The sequence below is a fragment of the Dasypus novemcinctus genome, chromosome 2, assembly GCF_030445035.2.
Source record: "Dasypus novemcinctus isolate mDasNov1 chromosome 2, mDasNov1.1.hap2, whole genome shotgun sequence".
Lineage (NCBI taxonomy): Eukaryota > Metazoa > Chordata > Mammalia > Cingulata > Dasypodidae > Dasypus > Dasypus novemcinctus.
The window spans coordinates 121,560,906-121,584,237 of record NC_080674.1 but is presented as its reverse complement, the minus strand read 5'-3'; the positions used below and the strand labels follow the sequence as shown (position 1 = coordinate 121,584,237).

General features: G+C 35.7%; 1 protein-coding gene across 4 annotated transcripts in view; it reads right to left on the bottom strand.

The window, feature by feature from the left end:
- Positions 1–16,541: 16,541 nt before the first annotated feature.
- The window catches only part of AP3S1 (adaptor related protein complex 3 subunit sigma 1), a 99,024-nt gene continuing 92,233 nt past the window's right edge, over positions 16,542–23,332 (bottom strand). Inside the window, exons 6-8 of one of the 4 annotated variants that reach the window (XR_009180901.2) lie at positions 22,994–23,034; positions 18,397–18,444; positions 17,135–17,162 (exon numbers count right to left, since the gene is read on the bottom strand). Coding sequence is in view for 3 of the 4 variants with exons in the window: in XM_058277296.2 (XP_058133279.1) it covers positions 17,034–17,162; positions 18,397–18,444 (177 nt within the window). In the remaining variant the exon portion in view is untranslated. Of the gene's footprint in view, positions 17,163–18,396; positions 18,445–22,993; positions 23,035–23,332 lie in introns of all 4 variants that reach the window. The other 3 variants (XM_058277317.2, XM_058277296.2, XM_058277304.2) reach the window with 3 other exon arrangements.

The window sequence follows — 23,332 nt, the reverse complement described above, 5'->3', positions numbered from 1 at the left end:
TGGGAGAAGTGGATGTTCACTTGCAAAAGCATGAAGGTGTACTGCTACCTCACACTTTATTCAAAAATCAACTCAAAATGGATCAAATACTTAAGTATAAGGTTCAGAAATATAAAATTCCTAAAAGAAAACATATGGAAACATCTTCAGGACCTTGTGTTAGGCAATTGTTTCTTAGACTTTACACCCAAAGCCTGAGTAACAAAAGAAAAAACAGATAAATGGGACCTCATTGAAACAGAAAACTTTTGAACTTCAAAGGACTTTATCAGGAAAGTAAAAAGGCAAGGTACAGAATGGAAGAAAATGCTTGTAAAACACATGTCTGATCAACATTTAATATCCATAATATATAAAGAAATCCTACAACTCAATAGTAAAAAGACCAACAATCCAATTTAGAAAAGGGCAGAATACTTGAATAAACATTTCTTCAAAGAAATATACAAATGGCCAAAAAGCACATGAAAATGTGCTCAACACCATTTGACCTGCATAAATGCAAATCAAAACAAGGAGAGATACCATTTCACACCCACTAAAATGACTACTATTCAAAAACTGGAAAATAAGTGTTGGAGAGGAGATGGAGAAGTAGGAACACTTATTCATTGTTGATGGGAATGTAAAATGGTACAACCATTGTGAAAGACAATTTGGCAGTTCCTCAGAAGTTTAAGTATAGAATTACCATATGACTCAGCAACCTCCCTTCTAGGTATATGCCCAAAAGATTTGAAAACAGGGACTCATATTTGCACATCAATGTTCACAGCAACATTATTCACAGTTGCCAAAAGACTGAAGCAACTCAAGCGTTATCTATTGATGAACAGACGAATAAAATGTGTTGTATACATACCTATATATACATATATACATGAATTAGTCAGCCTTAAAGAGAATGGAGTTCTGATATATGTTTCAACATAGATGAACATTGAAGAAATGTTGAGTGAAATAAACCAGACACAAAAGGACAAATATTGTATGATATCACTGCTATGAAATAATTAGAATAAACAAACTCATAGAGTCAGAAACTAGTCTATAGGTTACCACGGGCCTGGGTGGGGTTAAGGAAGGGGGACTGTGGTGGTGTGAAGTGGTATGTACCCCAAAAATACATGTTCTTAAACCTAATCCAGTCTTTTGGGTGTAAGTAGGACCTTATGGTGTGGCTACTTCAAATAAGGTGTGACCACCTCATTTAGGATGGGTCTTAATTCCATTACTGGAGTCCTTGATAAATAGAATGGAGAGAATCAGCTGTTTTAGTTTGCTACAGGGCTGCTGATGCAAAATACCAGAAAAGTGTTGGCTTTTATAATAGGGATTCATTAGAAGTAAAAGCTTACAGTTCCAAGGTCACGAAATGTCCAAATAAAGGCAATAGCAGAGATGCTTTCTCACCAAAGTCAGCTGCCCTGTGGTGAAACAAGATGGCTGACAGTCTCTGCCAAGGTCCCTGCCTTCCCCTCCAGAATCTACCATCTCCTGGAACTCAGCTGAGGGCAAGTAGGGAGAAGGCTTGTTTTTTAATGGGCCTTCTCTCAGTCTTGGCTGCTCTGCTTCCTTCCCAAGTTCAGCTGTGACCTATTAGGCATATGGCCCATCTCTCCCTGGGTCTCAGCTCTTTGAGCCTTTTGGGTCTTCTCTCCTTTACCTCAGCTGTGGGTGAGCCTGGAGTCCCTTCTCTCACATGACAGGATCAAATATAAATGGCAGCTCCCTTTACCTGTGTCTCTTTTTTTGTATCAGACCAGCAAGGGGGCAGGGACTCAAGCTGAGACACGCCTCACTGATGTAGTCCAATCAAAAACTTTAAATTGATTTTATCAAAATAATCTAATCAAAGTCCCCTCAATTGAATTTAATGCAATCTACTCCCCACAGGAGTAGATTAGTTTAAGAACTTAATCTTTTTCTTTTAAAAAAATAAAATAACTTCAAACAGTCACAGCAGCCTAGGAAACAAATTTCGGCACCAAGAAAATGGGGTGCTGCTATTGCAAAGGCCAAAAAAAAGTGGAAACAGCTTTGGAATTGGGTAATGGGTAGAGGCTGGAAGAATTGTGAGCTGTTTGACAGAAAAGGCGTTGAAGAGACTGTTCATAGAAATACGGATGCTAAAGGTACTTTTGATGAGGTCTTTGAAGAATATGATGAACATACTATCAGAAACTGAAGGAAAGGCAATCCTTGTTTTATAGTGGCAGAGAACTTGGCAAAATTGAATCTGATGTCAGATGGATGGCAGAATTTGAAAGTGATGACCTTGGATACTTAGAGATTTCTGAGCTTAGTGTGTAAAGTGCAGCCTGTTTTCTCCTTGTGGCTTATAATAAAATGTGATTGAAAAGGGATAAGCTGAGAACTGAACTCCTGGGTAAAAAGAAACCAGAAATTGATGGTTTGGAAAAATTCTGAGTTTCCAGAAAATGAAACCCCAGAGAACAGTACTCTATGTGAAGATTTAACTGAACATGGATCCAGTCATTTCAGCGCAAGTCAGGATTGGAAATGCAGTTATCCAAAAAGGATTTGTGGAAAGTTCTTTTGTAAGATGGTTTGGACCCCTGTGTACTACATGCAATACCAAGTTTTAAATTTTTGTATTTTTTTAGGTAATGTGGGCTGGGAATTGAACTTGGGACCTCATACGTGGGAAGCTGGCACTCAACCACTGAGCCACATGGGCTCCCCTGAGTTGTTCTTTTCTTTTCCTTTTTTTTTTTTTTTTTATAGGAGGCACCGAGAACTAAATGTGGGACCTCCCATGTTGGAAGGAGGCGCTCAACTGCTTGAGCCACATCCACTCTTCCAATACATCTTTTACAAGATCTGAATGAATGTAACAATTACCAGCCTGGCTAAAAGGGACAGCAAAAGGACAGAGTGAAGGAAAATTCACTTCAAGGATAGAACCATGGAAGTTGAGGTCTGGACCAAAACATCTTCTCAGAAGAAGAGAGTAGGTTCCCCCATGTATGTGGAAAGGGTGAGTCTACCCCAATGCTCGGAGAGCTTGGGTCTTCCATCCTGTTTTTTGGGGAAGAGTGCTGCCATCACAGTCTTCAGGGAACATGGAACATATGCCCCAGGGATTGCAGAGAGTCTGGATACCATTCTAGTTTTTTTTCAGAAGGTGGAGCTTATTCACCAGGGATTGCTGAAAGCCTGGCTGTCACCCCAATGCTAAAGAATGTAGAGCCTTCACCCCTTTGATGAAAGCATAGGAAAGGATGAGGCTGCTGCTCTATCAAGCCTGGAGGGGAAAAGATGATTCTATAGGCCTTGAAACCCAATGGAATATGCCCTGAAGAGTTTCAGAATTCTTTGGGACTAATGGCCTTTCTTTTCCAGTGAATTTCTCCCTATGGGAATGTTTATCCTATGCCTGTCCCTCCTTTGTGCATTGGCATTTGTCTTTAAGGACGCTCATACAGGGATTTTTTTAAAAAAAGGAGGTACCAGGGATGTTACTAAATAACTTAGGGCTTTTGGGATATTGTAATGGCATGCATGTACTTTGCATATAGAAAGAACATGTTTTCTGGGAGTCCAGAGAGTGAAGTATGGTGGTTTTAAGCTTTCTGTACCCTAGAAATAATACATGTTCTTAAATCTAATCCAGTCTTGTGAGTATAAACCCATTGTAAGTAGGACCTTGCAGTGTGGCTACTTCAGTTAAGGTGTGACCACCTCATTTAGGATGGTTCTTATCCTATTACCTGAGGCCTTTATAAATGGAATGGAGGAGGGAGGGGAGAAAACCAGGGAAGCAAGAAGCTGAAAGCAACAAAACCCATTAGAGAAGGGAGAGACCAGCAGGTGCCACCACATAGCAGAGGGGCCAAGGATTACTGGCAGTTAAATCTTCAGGAAGATGATGCCTTGATTTGGATATTTTCTCCACCTCAAAACTGTAAGCTAATAAATTTCCATTGTTCAAGGCAAGCCATTTCATGGTATTTGCTTTAAGCAGCGTAGGAAAGTAAACAGGGAGTTAATGCTTAAGTTGTACAGAGTTCCCATTTGGGTTGATGGATATTTTGGTAGTAGATGGTGATGATGGTAGCACAACATTGTGAATGTAATTATATATACACTGACATATATTTGAATGTGGTTAAAAGGAGAAAATTTAGGTTGTATATAACTTGCTATAATAAACACACACATTCACAAACCATAGGACTATACAACATGAGCAAGAGAGCAGGAACTGGAATGGACCTGCTTATTAAGGAAGAGATCAGGCTTGCAGGAATGTAAGGCTTCAGAGAAGGAGTGGTCCCAAGTGTAAATATCTCTGTGGTACCAAGGCAAAGGGACAATTTGAGAAAGCATAGCTCCTTTGTAAGATTTCAGTGTCAGCAAAAAGAGCTTTGTAAGACACTATTAAAGGAGGTAGGGGAGCAGGTGTAGCTCAGTGGTTGAGCGCCTGATTTGCACGTATGGTTCCAGGTTCAATCCCTAGCACCTCCTAAAAAAGAAACAAAAGGTAGATTACAAACTCATGGTCAGGTAGGCATCTTATTGCTGCTGCATGCATTCTCTGCCACCACTCCCATCCCATATAGATATAGATGTCCTAAATTCTAAATTAAAATTCAGAAGTGATAGGTGGATTGATATAAGGAAAGACATGGGATGTATATTAACATGTTATTTGATTTGAAAAACTAAATCAGACTTTCACTGTAATTAAATCTCATTTGTTTAGTTGGTTTGATCATGTTAATGAGGTATATGGTGCAGCACCAAGATTTTGATAAGAGTATGTTTAAAGCACACATAGAATACATGAGCAGCTCTAAATTATATCCTTTGTCATCTTTAAATTGTACAAGACAGTAAAATTTTTGAAATTGCTGTTCCCTTCCCTCCCTCCCCATGTCTAATCCCCAGTGACCTCCCAGGCTAGGAAGCTCTGCAGTGGCTAATGAAGACATCAGCAAGGTTCTTCTTCAGTCCCACTTCTCTGATGTTCTACGGTTACGAATTGTCTCTTTGAGGACAATCCCCGTTTTCCCTTGGACTATCTACATCCCTAGGTCTACCACACTAATCAGAGATATTTTAGATAGACCTTTTCAGAATATAATGGTTCCTTTCAGGGAAATCTGTTTCCAGTTAAAGATCTTAGAATGTAGGTTTAACTTTCACTTCTCTTGTCCACTTTGCTTTCACAGTATTTTCAAGTATGTTTTATAATTTGTGGTCTGGAGTTGTGACCATTTCTTTATTTCACTCAAGATGAAGGGTTTTTAATGGGAGGGGGAGAGTGTCGTTTTGTTTTTATTTTATTATTGTTATATTTTCCAGAGAGTCTTGAGAACAGTGAAATAAAAATGCTTTATTCAATTATCTTTAACTGAAATACTGGATGATTTCTCATGTGTTCCTATTCTGAACCATTTTCCAAATGACAAAAGCCAAGTATTTCAAACGCTGGTAGAGCATGCATTTATCAAGCAGTCAACACAATAAATTGTCAACATGGTCAAAAGCTTCTAGGGAATAATATCAATTCTCCTTAGCCGGTTTTCAAGGTCCAATTTGCTTTTCAAATATCACTTCCCACCACTCCTTCTCTGAAGCCTTATACTCCTGCAAACCTGACTTTCTCTTCCTTTAATATGCTGGTCCAGTCCAGCTCCTGGTTTTTTTTTTTTTTTTTTGGGTATATCTTTTTTTTTTTTTTGGTAAAAATTTTTTTATTTTCTTTTCTTAAGATACAGAGATCACAAAAACTGTTACATTAAAAAATATAAGAAGTTCCCATATACCCCACAACCCACCCCCTCACTCCTCCGACATGTGATCTTTTACTTCTTCAAGGACATATTGATGAACTATATAAACCTTGTTTTAGATAGATTCCACTATTCCCTGAAATGTTTTACTGCCCAAACTTTCAAAGGTCTTTTTTTTTTAACTTTAAAATTTAATTGCCTTTTTTATAAAGATACATAGATCACAAAAAAATGTTCCATTAAAAATATAAGACGGGAAACAGATGTGGCTCAACTGATAGAGCTCCCGCTTACCATATAAGAGGTCTAGGGTTTGAACCCAGGGCCTCTTGGCCTATGTGGTGAGCTGGCCCATGTGCAGTGCTGTTGCACACAAGGAGTGCCATGCTATGCAGGGGTGTCCCCTGCGTAGGAGTGCCCCACATGCAAGGAGTGTGCCCCGCAAGGAGAGCTGCCCCGCGTGAAAAAAGCACAGCCCACCCAGGAGTGGCACCGCACACAGCTGACATAGCAAGATGGTGCAACAAAGAGACAGATTCCCAGTGCTGCCGAGAATGCAAGCAGACACAGAAGAACACACAGCGAATGGACAGAGAGAGCAGACAATGGAGTGGGGGGAGAAGGGGAGAGGAAAAAAAAAAAAATATATATATATATATAAGGGGTTCCTATATACCCCACCAGCTACTGCTCTCTTCCTCATGTAATTCTAGGTGATCTAATGATATATGAGCAGCCTAAAATATAAACAATGATTTTGCATTTTAATTTTTTATTTTTTCATTTCATGAAAGTGGATTAAAAGTTTTTGTTTTGTTTTTTCTTTAAAGGCTATTGTGAAGATTACCACAAAACTGTTTCTGTATGATATTTCATTTTCATTTCGTAATGATGATCTTTACTGAGCAATGAATCTTTTGTATATAAATCAGTAGTTGGATGAAAAATAAGTGACTTAATAGTAAGCACTTGGATCATCCTAGTATAAATAAACTTTGAGGATTCACATTAAGAATTTAGTTCCACTATATTTAGTGGCACTGAAGAATAATGATGGGATATATAAAGCAGACAAGCTTTAGGAAGTCATTTTATGGTTTGCACAAAAAATATTTTTAATTTTAACAGAAGATGGATTTTTTCTGGAATTTTAAAATTTAGTGTGGGTAAAGCAAAAATGTAAATGCAAGATCAAAAGACATGCAATTTACTATTGGAGAGTATAGGTCATTCAAAAAGTAAAACCTATGCCCAAGAATCAAATAAGCCTGACCTTCCTGGCTTGCATATTTGAACCACCGGGTTTTTTTCAACCCATTTCAAAAATAATAACCAATTATGATTTCAACAACTGAGCTCTTAGGAATGACTAAAGCAATTTATCCTATTTACTCTCTCTAGTCATACTATCTTGCTTAAGGAAGATACTATCTGTAATGCTAATGACTGCTTGACAGTCAGTGGATATGGTCACTGGGCTTGCATGCCATGTGCATTCCTCTTCTGCAGCTTTGGCAGTGGGCATAGGCCAGGAAGTCATGTTTCTAAACTGCCTGTAGATTATGAATGGAGCCCATGTAGCTCCAAGTTCTCCACTGTACTTCCTAGTCAGAAATATTGGAGACAGAACTCTGCAAACTACACTTCAAAAGATGCTTCGCCAGCTGCCTCCCTGTCAAGTTCTACCAAAGAGAATGGAGAACTGGAGAAGCAATTTCCTTCCTGATTTTTCTGTTTTTGTCAAAAGTTAGGCAAGTTGGGTACAATTGGCTCCAGCAACTGATGTCAACTCACTTCTTTTGGTTTTCCCAGAAAAGGCCATGCCCCCTCAGAGATGCTCCCAGCAGCTGGTCAGCATCTCCTACTGAGAATATGAGCAACACCCCTCAGGTGCCTCCTCTCAGTTCCTGGTGTCTTTCCTGCGGTTATTATTTCTGGGTTACTTTAATGATACTTTTTATTCTTTCATCCTCCTCTACCTGTGTATTCAACTGCCTGTATTAAATCCCATTGTCTTGAAATATCTAGTGTGGTTACTGTTTTCCTGACTGGGCCCTGACTCCATGAGGGTGACAGTAGGGCTCAGAGTACAAGATCAGGAAACCACATTCTCCACAACTCCCAGGCTAAGCCCTATGGTAGAAGCACCAATGGGACAAGGAGTTCTCCTCAGCCTCTATTGCTCTCCAGCAGGGGAAGACCTTTTTCCATGGCAAGGGACTCCAGATAAGCTTGGTAATAGTTTTTACATCACTTTTAAAAATTTATGTTTAAATTTATATAGAGTAGAGATTAGGGGAAGATGGTGTTGGATTAGGCAGATGAGGCTCAGCTCTCTCATAAAAAATGGAGAAAGAGCCAAAAGCTGCCCAAGGGACCTGCTTTGGGGTCAGCAGACCAGGACAGTGCTTCAACTCCCAGGAGGGTAAGGAACAGAGAGACAAAGAACTAGAAACAACAAACTGTGAGTTACTAAACCTCCTGGCTGCTGGGAAGGGCTCCCCTCCACCACCCCTGACATATTGAGTGGGGGTAAAACCCCTGGCTCACTGTAGCAGACAACTTCCTCTCTGCCAGCTGTAACAAGGGAAAAGGGAGGGAAAGTTGGGGGGCTTTTCTTCAGTGAATTTGGCCAACGGAGCCCACTTTGAATCTTGGCTCTGGCCAGACCAAAACAAAGGAAAACTGAGAGATACACTTCCCTGGAAAGGTGTGCCAATGAACCCCATCTGGTGGCCAGTCTGGAAATTACATGGACAAAAATTGCAATTGGGTCTTCTGTTCTCTAACTTTTGGGAGAAAATCTGTATCCCATTAGTGAGTCCCTGGCATGATTTTGGTAACTTAAGCTGGAAATTTTTAAAGACTTAGGATAAGTTGAACCAAATATCAAAGAAGATGAGTGAAAAAATAATAATAGGCAAGAGAGAGAAACTCGCCATCAAAGTAAATTCATCAACATATTCAGATGCCTAGACATCAGCAAAAAATTATAAGTAATACTAGGACACAGGAAGAGATGGCCCAGCCAACGGAACAAACCAAATATCCTGAAGAGATACAGGATTTAAGACAATAAATAATAATCACATAACTCTCCTAAATCAAAGTAAAGAATTGAAAGAAAGTATGACTAAATAGATAAAGAATATTAAGAAGATGCTGGGTGAGCATAAAGAACAATCTGAAAGCCTGCAAAGAAAAGTAACAGACCTTATAGGAATGAAAGACACAATAGATGAGATTAAAAATACATTAGGGGAAGCGGATGTGGCTCAAGCAATTGGGCACCTGCCTACTGAATGGGAGGTTCTGGGTTTGGTTCCTGGTGCCTTCCAAAGAAGACAAGCAAAACAGGGAGCTGAGGCAATGGGGTGGCATAGCAAGCTGATGCAACAAGATGATGCAACGAGATGATGTGACAAGGAGACATAATGAAAAACACAACAAGCCTAAGCCTAAATAATTGGAAGAACATTCCGTGCTCATGGGTTGGAGGACTAAAAATCATTAAGATGTAAGTCTACCCAAACGCATAGAGATTCAAAGCAATCCCAATAAAAATTCCATCAGCATTTTTAAAATAAATGGAAAACAGGATTATCAAATTTATTTGGAAGGGTAAGGAGCCCCGAATAGCCAGAAACATCTTACAAAGGAAAAGCAAAGTTGGAGGACTCTTGCTCCTGGACATCAAATCATATTACCTAGCTACAGTGGTTTTAAAAAAAAAAAACAAAAAACCAGCATGGTACTGGCAGAAAGAAAGACACATAGACCAACTGAACCAAAATGATGGTTCAGGGACAGATCCTTACATCTACGGTCAAGTGATTTTTGACAAGTCTGCCAAAATCACTCAGCTTGGGAAAAACAGTCCATTGAACGAATGGTGATGAGAAACCTGGATATCCATGGCCAAGGGTAGGAAGGAGAAACCCTGTCTCATACCTTATATCGGAATTAACTCAAAATGGATCAAAAGCCTAAATATAAAAGCAAGAACCATAAAGTTTCTACAAGAAAATTTTAGAAAAACATTTTCAATCTTCAATCTTCATCTTCAATCTTCAAGACCTAGCAGTGGGTGGTGTATTCTTAAGGGAGATAAGAGGACTGAGATAGACTACTGATGTTAAATGTTTAAGTTTTAATTAACTTTACTATAAAATGTAGACATGTATAAAGTTGATGGTAACATAGTAACAAATGCTTTATAAATGGGAATGTGGCTGGAAAGGGTAGTCAAGTGATGTAAATGTCAATTGAAAAGAAGCTAGAGAAAAATCTGGGGACTGAATAACACAGTAAACCCAGAGGTGGATAAGAATTGTGGCTGATGGTACAGCTGCATGAGTGTCCTTTGTGAGCTAGAGCAGATATACATCACAATTGCAGGGTGGTGGTAATGAGGAGAAGCATGGGAAAAATACAACTGAAGTGACCTATAGACTGTGGTTAACAGCAATACTGTTAATATTCATGCATTTATGCTAAAGATGTTCTTTGTTGGTAATGGGGAGTATGGAAAAAGTGTGCCAAATGTACACTATGGACCATTGTTACTGGCAACAGTCTGACGATATTATCTCATAATCTTAGCAAATGTTCCAACATGGTGTGGTGTGTTGATAGAGGGGTGTTGTATGGGAACATGTGCATGATTCTTTTAAAAGTTCACAACTTCGGTAATAAAAATATATTTAAAAAATAATAGGGTGTGTTGGGAGAAAATACACCAAATTAGTTAGTGGCAAAAGTGGCAAGATTTTGATATTCTTTCATAATTTGTAAGAAATGTCTCACGACAACACAAGGTGTTGGTGATGTGCTGAAGTACAGGACCACTGTATGATGCTATGCTTGTTTCCTTTGTAAGTTCACAACTTTTATACACACTTATTGTTTATGATGTTCATGTATAAATAATATAAAAATCACCGTCATCATCATCATTATAAAGTGGGTTGGGGAAAAATGCACCAAATGTACGATGCTTTGGTTAGTAGTAATATTTTAAGGATGCTCTTTTATTAGGTAAAAATGTTGCACAACAAAGCAAGGTATTAGTGGTAGGGTGAGGTATGAGAACCCTGTATGACGTTTTTGTATGTCTGTTTTGTAAGTTCACAACTATCACTATACACTTATTGTTTTTGTATATTTATTTATCAGTGATATACATCAATAAATTAAAAGAAAACTGAAAAAAAAATGGAGAGTGCAAAGTCTTCACAGACAAACAAAAAATTGATAGAATATGTTACGAAAGACCAGAATTACAAGCTATACTACAAGGAATGCTGCAGCTTGAAAGGAAAAAACAAGAGTGAGAGAATTGGAGAAAAGTGTAGAAATGAAGATTTTATAAAGGGTAAATTAAACAGGAAAAAGATAAGACAACTGTACAATATGACAACAGAAAGCCAAAGTCAAAGGAGATGAAGTAATGCATTTATAGTAATAATACTGAATATTAATGTCTAGAACTCCCCAATCAAAAGACATAAACTGATAGAATGGATTAAAAAATATCAGCCAACTATATATTGTGCACGAGAGACTCACCTCAGACATAAGGACACAACCATGCTAAAAGTGAAAGGCTTTTACATCAATAGTAACCAAAAAAGAGCTGGAGTAGCGATACTAATATTGGACAAAATAGATTTTAAAAGAACAACTGCTATAAGGGATGAAGAAGGTCACTATATTTTTAAAAAGATACAATTCAGCCCAAAGAAATGACTATACTCAATATTTATGCACCTAACCTCTGTGCCCCAAGATACATGAGACACACACTGGCAAAGCTGAAGAGAGAAATAGATGTCTTTACAATAATAGTTGATAACTTCAACACACCACTCTCAGTATTGGATAGAACATCTGGAGAAAGGATAAAGAGAGAGTTTGAATAATATGATCAATGAACTAGACATTTATAGAGCTTCTATAGAGCACTGCACCCCAAAAACAGCAGGATATACATTCTTTTCAAGTGTTCATGGATCCTTCACCAAGATAGACCATATGTTGGGTCACAAGACAAATCTCAATAAATTTTAAAAAACTGAAATTATACAAAATACTCTCTCTGATCATATTGGAAGGATGTTAGAAATCAATAATGGACAGAAAAAAGGAATATTCAAAAATACATGGAGATTAAATAACAAACTCTTAAATAATAAGTGAGTCAAAGAAGAAATTGCAAGAGAATTCAGCAAATACCTTGAGATGAATGAAAATGAGAACACAACACATAAAACCTATGGGACACCACAAAGGCAACGCTGAGAGGGAAATTTATAGTCCTCAATGCTTACATTAAGAAAGAAGAAAGCTAAAATTGAAGACCTAAGTGCACACCCGGAGGAACTAGAAAAAGAACAGCAAACTAATTTCAAACCAGGCTGAAGGAAAGAAATAGTAAAATTAGAGCAGAAATAAATGAAATTGAGAACCAAAAAATAACAGAGAATCAACAAAACCAAAAGTTGGTTCTTTGAGAAGATCAACAAAATCGACAAACCCTTAGTTAGACTGACAAAGAAAAAAAGAGAGAAGACAAAAATAAATAAGATCAGAAATGAGTAGGGAGATGTTACCACTGACTCTGCAGAAATAAGAGAGATCATAAGAGGATACTATGAACAACTGTATGCCAAAAAAACCCCAGAAAATGTAGATGAGATGGACAAATTCCTTGAAACACACAAACCACCTACACTGACCCTAGAAGAAATAGAAGACCTCAACAAACCAATCACAAATGAAGAGATTAAAAGAGTCATCAAAAACCTCTCAAAGATTAAAAGACCAGGACAGATGGCTTCACAGGTGAATACTACTAATCACTCAAAGACAACCTAAATGGAGGAGAGTATGGGCCATGATGTGGACCATTGACTATGAGGTGCAGAGGTGACCAAAGATGTACTTACCAAATCCAATGGATGTGTCATGATGATGGGAACGAGTGTTGCTGGGGGGGGGGGGGGGAGAGGTGGGGTGGGGGGCTGGGGTTGAATGGGACCTCACATATATATTTTTAATGTAATATTATTACAAAATCAATTAAAAAAAAAAAAAAAAAAAAGACAACCTAAAACCGATTTTGCTCAAGTTCTTCCAAAAAACTGAATGGGAAAGAATGCTATCAAATTCATTCTATGAAGCCAACATCATCCAACATTTGGTATTAACCGAAACCACAGTAAAGATACTATGAAAAAAGAAAATTACAGACAATATCTCTAGTGAATATAGATGGAAAAATTTTCAACAAAATAATTGCAAACAGAATCCAAAAGAACATTAAAGGAATTATAGACCACAATCAAATGGGTTTTATCCCAGGTATGCAAGGGTGGTTCAACACAAGAAAATCAATTAATGTAATAAACCATATTGATAAATTGAAGAAGAAAAATTATATGATCCTCTCTATTGATGCAGAAAAGGGATTTGACAAAATACAGCACCTTACTTGATAAAAACTCTCCAAAAGATAGGAACAGAAGGAAACTTTCTGAATACGGTAAAGTAGATATATGAAAAACCTATTCAACAGTGTACTCAAAGGTGAAAGACTGAAAGCTTTCCAAATGAGCACTTACTCAATGATAAAAGACTGAAAGCTTTCCTGCTGAGATCAGGAACAAGACAGGGATACCCACTGTCACTATTATTATTCAATATGTGCTAGAAGTCCTAGCTAGAGCAATTAGTCTAGACAAAGAATAAAAGGCACCCAATAGGAAAGAAAGAAGTAAAACTTTCACTATTCACTGATTACATGATCCTATATGGGGTAAAATCCACTTTCTGTGGTATACAATTCTATGAGTTTTGACATGCAGAACAGTTCATCCATCTTCAAAATTTCCTCATGTTTCCCTTTGTAGTCAATCCCTCCACCAATCCTCAACCTTTGGTAACTACTTATATGTTCTTCATCTCTTTAGTATTACAGTCTACAGAACTTCATATAAATGGAATCATACAGCATGTAGCTTTTTAGGTCAGGTTTCTTCTTTCACTTAGCAAAATGCATTTAAGATTCAGCCATGTTGTTGCATAAATTCACTTAATTTTTTTGGTCTTATTTATTTATTTAGCTAATGAAATTCTGTCTTTTTTGCTTCAGGGAATGCCTGTATTCTTTTAAAGGCTTTGCCTGACTAGATCAGGTACATCCAGGATAATCTCCCTTTTGATTAACTCAAAGTCAACTGACTAGAAACCTTAATTATATTTGCAAAATCCCTTCACCTTTGCCACAGAATGTAACCTACTCACAGGAGTGAAATTTCATCATAGTCAAGAGTCTTGCCCAAATCCAATGAGAGGGGATTATTCAGGGTTTATACATAAAAGGGCAGGGATTTGGGGGGAGGGGAGGAGGAATAATCTCAGAATTCTGCTTACCATAATGACCTATTCCTTTCTACCAATTTAAATGTTTCTCATTAATTAAGGCCTTCTCAATCTCCCTTCTTTCTTAAGTCATTCCTTGGTGTTCATTTTGTAACTAACAAAAGTGAAGTCCAGAGAGTTTATGCCACTTTATTACAACTACTCCACTGGTTAATGGTAAACACAAAACCAAAAACAGTTCTTTCACCTCCCAAGGCCTTACTTTTCTCATTTTCAAGGTTAGGAAGGTTAACATAAAAACTTCTCACGTCTATCTAGCTATTGCAGCTATAGGCAGAAGTGGGATAGCTCCATATAAGATACTGGGTAAGTACTAGCCTCTCTTGGCCTTAGGTATTATTTGAAACAATTCAGTTGTCCCAAACAATACCCTCCATCCACCCCCACCCCCACACAATGCGGTTGCGGGAGGAGAAGTAAGGAACTGAGAATAATAGTTCTTCAGGACCCACACTCAACTTCAGCCAGAGAAATTCAACTTTCATTTTATCCATATATTTTAATACCAAGCAAAAACGTGCATAAACCATGTTCAAGAGCTTAAAAAAAGAGAAAAGCTTGAAAACCACTGATGTACACCAAACTTCTTATCTTACAGATGAGATATGCAAGGTCCTTTTTCACACTATATCTCTGATTCTGGGATGTGTGATGAAAGCCTTGAGGGAGGAATGCATTTGAGTAGCTAGAAAGAAGGATGGGCATCTCAGATTGGAGGAACAAGAGTAAAGGTCATGTATGGCAGGCTAAATAACATTCCTTCAAGATGTCCATGTCCTAATCCCTGTAACCTGTGAATACTTTTTATGGAAAAAGGCACTTTGCAGATATAAGTCAAAGATCTTGAGATGGGGAAATTATCCTGTATTATGTGGTGGGTCATATGTAATCACAGGGTCCTTATAAGAGGGAGGAAGATCAGAGGGAAAGAAGGTAATGTGAAGAGAAGCAAAGTGACACTTGAAGATGCTAGGCTACTGGCTTTGACGATGGAGGAAGGAGCCTTAAATCAAGGAACAAAACTCTAAAAGCCAGTAAAGACAAAGAAAAGGAATCACCTTTCAGAGACTCCAGTAGAAACCAGCCATACCAATTACCTTGATTTTAGAGAATGAAACTGATTTTGGACAATGAACTGTAAAATAATAAATGTGTATTGTTTTAAGCCACTAAATTGTGGTAATTTTTTACAACAGCAATAGGAAAGTAATACACTGAGCATTAATAGAGAAGGTTATATCTAGGGGATATATTAGGATAGAAAAGGGACCCTCAAACTTTTTGATTATAGCTCTTGGTAAGAAATACATTTTATATCAATGCCCAACATTAGCAAGTATACATACTTCCATATGCACACACATACAGAATAAAAAATTCTGTGAATCAATATATAGCCTATTAAATCTTTTCTGAACCATTTTATTCATTATTCATTCTAAAAAATATTGTTTAGGACCTACTAAATTGATTTTATAATCCCTTACACCTAAGTATCCTGAAAGACACTGGAGTACACAGAGAAGACTAGGTTCTAAGGAAGGTAAATTGAGATCCAATTGAGATAGGCTTTAAATGCCAAATGAGAATATGGAAAATGCTTTTTAGTAGCTTCTAGTTGGTTTCAGTGCCATCAGGGCCCTAAACAAACTATAGACAATATAAAAATTTCCTTTGGAACTCTGTATTCTTTATTTCAGGGTTCTCAATTTGGGGCAATTTTGCCATCCAGGGGATATTAGGCAATGTCTGGGGACATTTTTAATTATCATGATTGAGATGGGGTAGGGCCTGTATTTTGTAGATAGAGGCCAGGCATGCTGCTGCTAATCATCCTATAATGCATAAGATAGTCCCCCACAACAATGAATTATCCAGCTCCAAATGTAAATAGTGTGGAGGTTGAGAAATTCTATCTGCATTCTTCTCTCATTCAGCTGTGTCCACTGGTTGCTCAGTCTCTTGTGAAGCCATTGCCCAGGTTTGTTCTCTTTTACTTTACCCTATGCAGCAAATGATGTCTATCCTACCTAGCCAAAAACATTCACAAATTCTTGTGAATCAGAAGATTAAAAATTTCTCTATATTTTAGAAAAATTCAGATGCAGTATGCTATGCATCTATGAGCTTTGAGAGCTATACAATATGAGAGCTATACTACTCTAAATTTGTGAAATAAGTGGATTTCAGAACATTTTAGTGCATTTCTAAGTATTAAAAATGAGTAATAAAATAAGTCAACATTAACAGTGATAAAATATACTTTTATTTACTTTGTTGAGACAGAAGGCGTAAAAAAAAATTATTGCTAAAGTAGATATCAGGCAAACAGAAAGGTGCTTTAGAAGTCCAGTTACCTTGGAGTTTATTCAAACTAAGAGAAAAGGTTCATAATGTTTTCATGCAATACATAAATGGTTCTTTAAATAACTAGTGTGACAAATAGAAAGAATTAAGGAATGCTGCACTTGTGATCCATACAAAACATTAACATTTTTGGTTGTACATAATTAAAGAAATGTCTCAAACACTTTTTAAAATACTGTAGGAGCCAATACACAGAGGCATGCCTTAGGTGGCCATAGGAATGCAATTTAGAAAAGAAGAAAAAAAATCATACTGGAACTACTTAATTTCTTTAAAATCACTGAGCAAGAAAAACAACATTGAATTTCACATACTGATTTTACACAACTTCTATACAGTACCTTGACTTTAATCCAAGAGCAAAAGTTAAAGACTCTCCTCCTTTATTTTTGGTAAACAACTGCATGGTAAACTTAGATGACTTTTTCCCCTGGATTTTACCTGGGAATAGCCTTTTTAATGTTATTTAAAAGAGGGCAGGTTTGGCACTTTTATACTGATGTCGCCAATGTTAATATTTCTTGGGATCTCAGGAAGATTCATATTCTTTACAGCAGATACAGCACGGGCTGGAGCTCCTGCTAAGCCAGCCTGCATACAGAAGCAAATAAAAGAAAAAGAAAATGTACAACTCAGGTGTGGCTCATCATAAAACATTCATATGGAGGACAATGATAAAAGATTTTTATATAACAAGCTTAGAGACCGGATGGTAATTTGAATTGGTATGGGATGGTTACTTTGAAATACTAATCTATAAGGAGAAACAGTTGACATATTAAAAAATATAGTGAATACATGCAATGATAACAATGCAAAGATTTAAATACAAATTGGTGTGTACTACCTAGAAATTACAAACAATATTCTAATGACAAAAGCTAGATTTTTACCTACATCTTGACTTAACGAATATAAAAGCATGAAGCATATTTCACATTAGTTTCTCTATAAACATCTTTTGTAAAATCATTATAGTTTGCTTTTAAAATGGCATTTATTATTAATATGTTCTCTGAAATAGAAACTGAGAAATATATCATGCTTGTTTAGTTGCTTTACTCAGGGCTAACCCTTTCAAACATTCCAAAACAATGAACTTCTAAAAATTAGTATTTTTGTAAAATTGTGGGGGCTTTTCTTCCCTAGAAATGTTTCCTAGGAATGTTTTGCAACATTTTAAAAAATCATACTTTTAAATGAAATCTCAATCCAAAGAGAACAGTTCTGCCTAAAGATGCAAGACGATCATTCCAACCCTTTGAAGCACTAATAAAAATATAGATTAAAAATATTTTGTCACATAAAATAGACTCAATAGCATATGTTCAGCTTACAGTCTAAAAATTTAGAGAAAGATTAGCATAAATGTGCAAAAGAGTATACATAAATAAATGAATTTCAAAAATCCCAGTAAATACACTACTGCATAATGCTTGGCTTTCCTCTTAGTAGGAAAATCTACAATTTGTGAAATAATTTTAAAATAAAAATGCATATATATAATTTTTTTCTCAGCAGCTACATCAAACAGCCTTCGTATTTGAGGTGTAATTTATATACCAATTAGGTTTCATCAATTTTTATTCAGGTTATATAATAAAGCAAAGTCAACAAGCATATCTAAGGTCAGTGGCTTCATACTGCACAAAAGCAGACAAATAATAAAAACAAATCTCTCACTTTGCTTAGATTATATATTTAAAAGACAGTGTCCACGTAATTAGAAACATTTTTAAAGGTCCTTTTCATAAATTTTAGGTTTTTTCTTACGTAATCCTACCTCTTTTGTTAATTAAAATAATAATAATAATAAAGCTGTTACCTGAGAAAAATCTTGACTGATACAAAATAGGCCAGTGTAAACTATTTGCTGAATAAAGGATACAAACATTGTTAAGCAATGAAATAAAAGCCAAGGATTATCAATTCAGAATTGGTAATAGAAAAATCAGTAAAATAGTGTTAATAATAGATATGGTCCACACAGACAATGATAAAGGTGCTATGGATAAAAAACGCCATACCTAGTTAAAGAAAGATTAAGATTAGGGCTGGAGAATTCAATTTCCATAACTTAATGGAGGTTGTTTTTGATGTATAACTAAAATTTTGACTTCTACTTTTATACCTACCTGAAGCAATGCAGTTTTTGTTACATAGATACTCCACTTCCCTCCCTCTCATCCAAAAGTTGGAGAAACAATTGAATATTATTTAGTGTGGCAAGTATCATTTTCAAAATTGTCTTTAATTTGATCATTTCAAGTTTAACTTCTGTCTAACAAAATTTAGAAAAGTTTAGGATTAAAGAGAATCCAGTTCAAAGAGGTTTACCATCTTGTAGGCTCCCTTCCTTTTACCAGGAAATATGTTGGCTGCCAAGGGAACAAAAATTATTTTACAGAAACCCTGGAACTTCTATCATTTTCCAGGTAGAAAGACTGTAATTTTTCTAATTACAAGATCAATTTGCCACTATTTTTAATTCAGAATTTCTAATCAGGGTAAAATGATGAGTAGACATAGGAAAGTAATGATAAATTATTTAAATATCAGTATGTTAAAACTCATGAATTATTTAAGTATTTTATTATTTAGAGAGAGAGAATGTGAATGTGTATGTATGTGTGTGTATTTTACAGGATGGCAGGTATTATATTTATAAATAGCCAATGTAGGTTTTTCAGTATTAAAATGTTACAAAGCCTTCTTTTTCATAATGCCCTGTACCATGAACGCTAGGCTGAACTTAGAATAAAAAGTGCATCCGGTGAATTTCATTAGATTAAATTGTTTCTTTGTGTTCAAAGATGTGTAGACTGTTGGCTGCTAATGAGAATAAATAAAGTCAATATATAATTGATTTAAATAGCACATATATGTAAAGTCCTTATTTGTAAAACCAAAAGAAGTTTCTAAGTACAACAAACTACAATTCTTCTAACATAAGCAGCAAGCCATAGACATGCAAAGAATGGTAACTATTCAGAACACGCAATGAATTAAGAGAATCAAATTATTTCTCAAGCATGTTCAATACTTTTGTGAAGTATATCATGAATTTAAATGGTAGGAAATAAGAAAGGTAATATGTATTTCAATTAACTTTAAACTAAACTGATATATGAAGAAATCAGATTCTGCAGAGCAACATAAAATGTGAATAAAAATACAAGGGCTGTTGATCTTAACAAGCAGATACTTAAATGAGCTATCAATGTGTTTATACATATAGCCTTTTAAAATAAAAGACTTCACTTTACTCAGGTAGTAAATAATAAAACTGCTAGAAAACAAATTTCATTATCAGGCCTTCATGGGAAGCCTGAAACATTTTTATTAAAGCATAAAATGTAAAAGAGGTAACTTGCCATTTGGGAATCAGTTAGCTAACCCAGATGTGTAAAGTAATTTTCATCTTAAGATTTTTTCTCAGAAATATATACTCAAGGCAGCAAGAGAGAACTTTACTAACACATTTTGAACACTAAAATTTGCAAGATGTAAATTTAACTGACATATAGTAGTGTGTGAAATTTTAAATGTACAAATAAGAGATTTCTGACAGTACAACATAGTTCTTAAAGATTTAAGATTACACATTTGACAGAAAGCAGAAATAAAAAGGAATGAAACCCTACTGGAGAAATAACTTGTTTCCATCTATGTTATACTCAAGCACCACCATGGTAGGTAAACTGCAGCAACTCCACTAACAAAAACAAATATATGAATCCAAAGCAGTTAAAAGTATGAACTGGATGAAGAATGAAATACAGTATATAAAAGAATGATCATGTTTTCTCTCCCATGAAATTAAATAAATTAACAGAATTAAGAGAAAGAAAACAAAATGAAGTCTGCAAGTATACCAAAATGAGGCCAAACAGATAGAAGACTTATACAGACATACTCTTGGAAATTTCAAGCACTTGAATCACAAAGATAGTAATGGATGAATATGATTTGTTTTTTATTTTGTTTTTAAATTGCCAGACCCAAAAATAAACGAAATATGTGCAAACAAAACTTAAAAAGCAGCATTACTAAAATATATTTCAAGAAACCGAAAGCTCCCTTTTCCTCATGCAGTAAGCAAATTAACTTTCTTGAAGGAAAAAGGAAAGTAATAATCTAGATATTTATTTTATCTAAGACATAAAATACCATCCTGCCATCTTAAAATGTTTTTTCAAGTTTTAAAATAGCTTAAGATGGTAGTTCCAATAATTTGTACATATTGTAACTTTTATCCACTCCTAGCTGCTGCAAGTTGCTATATGCACACTCATAATTTTGACCTACCAGCAAAGTGATAAAAGAACACCAGTATTAATAAACATACTATTAAATGGTTTCAGACTCAAAATCATTAACAAAATAATGAATTTTGAAAGTACATTTTTTAGCAAAATAGAGAATTTGAATATTTAGTTTCTAAATGTGAGGTAGAAATAACTTTTAACCTGGGGGATTTTAATAGGCTTGGTATTGTTCTAAAGGCGATGTTTTTTTTTTTTTTTTTAGGAGGTACTGGGAATTGCATGAGGGACCTTGTACATGGAAAGCAGGCATTCAACCACTGAGCTATACCTGCTCTGCATGAAGGCAGTGTTTTAGTACTACAATTATTTAATATAAACGATCAGTTTAAGAAAGGAAAATTATAATCTTCTAATGAGGAAGACTATGGCATTTTATGATTAATTTTTATCAAAATAAGAATGTCTAGGAATGAAAAAACTTTCCAAATTGCTAGTAATTTGTTTTCTGTTGTAGTTTTAACCTCTAACAGAATTTGCTGTGTGAAATAAATATAGCAGACCAACGGCATTCATGGATTTAATATGACTAGTTTTGATGGCTATAAATGATCTGAAGGGCCCTCACCGTAATTGTTCAGAACAAAAATAATGGTGTACTTTACTGAAGACGGGCAGAACCAACTCATCACTAGCTGACCTTCCAACATCTGTTTTTTAGGGCCACTTTTCTTCTTACTTGAAAATATAAAACTTGTTTCAAAAAGGCTAATCTCTGGTTCTCATGAGGAAAGTTAAGAGATCTAAGCAGCTCGTGATTTTTTTTTTTTTGCTAGAAAATAGCAGTTAACATAAAGACTGGAAAATAGAAAATGGCAGTGATTTGGATCAAAGGCGTGAATGAAGCCATTATATAGTTAATCTATCGGAATAAAGTAACATGGTATCCAAGGACTAAATGGTATACCAGTTTCATGATATGGCCCAAGATCTCATTTCAGGATAAGAGAGTTCAAAGACACCTCTAGGTTGCTGCTTCTCAAACACATCCAGAGAGTAATAATTCAGAGGCTAAAATGCAATGTCAAATTCTCATTGGCATTTTTATAATTAGTAAGATGTGAAATTTAACTAATTTTTTTCCTTCAAAGGACTTAAAGTATTTTCATTTTGAAGTTTTCAATAGAGGACTCTAAACATTTTTTTCCCCTGCCGTTGCTCATCACAGTCTACACAGAATTCTTAAAATACAATTTACACAGATAATTTATGATATGCAAATTGCACAGGAAATACCAGAAAATAATTTTATTTTTTGCCAACCTAGAAGTCTATTTAAAACATTTCCTTATCTGCCAATATGATTTGTAAAAATGTCCAGGGTTTACTATATATATTAGGAAATCAGGAGGTTTGCTACAATGGAAATCCATTTTATTTTGGTCAGTATATTTAACTAAATTTTTAAAGCATTTAATTCAAATTTTAGAAGTTTTCTAATCTTATTTTTTGTTAGCCACTTTTAGTATATACCTGCTCATCAAAATTGTAAAAGCAATTCTGTTAAGACTTTGGAACTGAAAACCATTTTGGGGGGAAAATGCTTTTTAACCATCACTATTCTAGGCTTTTACAGCTTCCACTTTGTATGCAAAACTCTAAAGGTTCAGCTTTTGGTTTTTAAATACACAATTTCCAAAGCCCAGCAGGCAGCTTTATGTAACTAGTTTAGAGATGGAAAAAGGAAAGAATAAAAAGAAAAGAAAATAAATGTGAGAGTTAAATTAAGATTGGTTCTGCCATACAGGTGCTCAAAATAAACTTAATTTTTATATACAAGTTAAATTGTCATTTCTACAAATGTAATTTTAAGTTAATGACAAATTAAAAAAAAACAAAAAATTTTAAGTTTTCTTTTACAATGCAGGCAGACAAAAACAGAACAAACATGACATCAATGATATACTAGTAAAATACACTAAGTCCAATAAAAGATGAAGAAACTACAAGGAGGAACTAGAATGGAAAATAGGCTACAGGGACTGTATGGGTTCATTAACACAAAGAATTTTTGAGTCTGGCCTAAATAATTAATTGCCTTTGACATCATTTTGCTTTCCCTTTGTTAAAGTACATTTTTCTCAAAGTCAGCAATACCTTGTCTACCTGTCCTGTCTGGGAGACTGAAAGATAAAGGTCTGTAAGAGAGAAGAATGGGAAAGAGCTAGAAAGATCAGGATGTTCGGAAAGAGGACTGACTTTTATAAAGTAGTGACTAAATTAAGACCCATTTATCCATCTTAAAAAAAGTAACATGAAATATATAAAAGCTAACAAGTCTCCACAGCCCCACCCCTCTACCTCCACCCCCAGTGGGTCCTTCATATTCTTTGGCAGGGTGCCTCTTATACTTTCCCCCAAATCCCACCAACCTCCCAGCTTAAACCCTCCTTTCCCCAGACCCCAATGTTGTAGTACACCAATTTTCTATCAAGG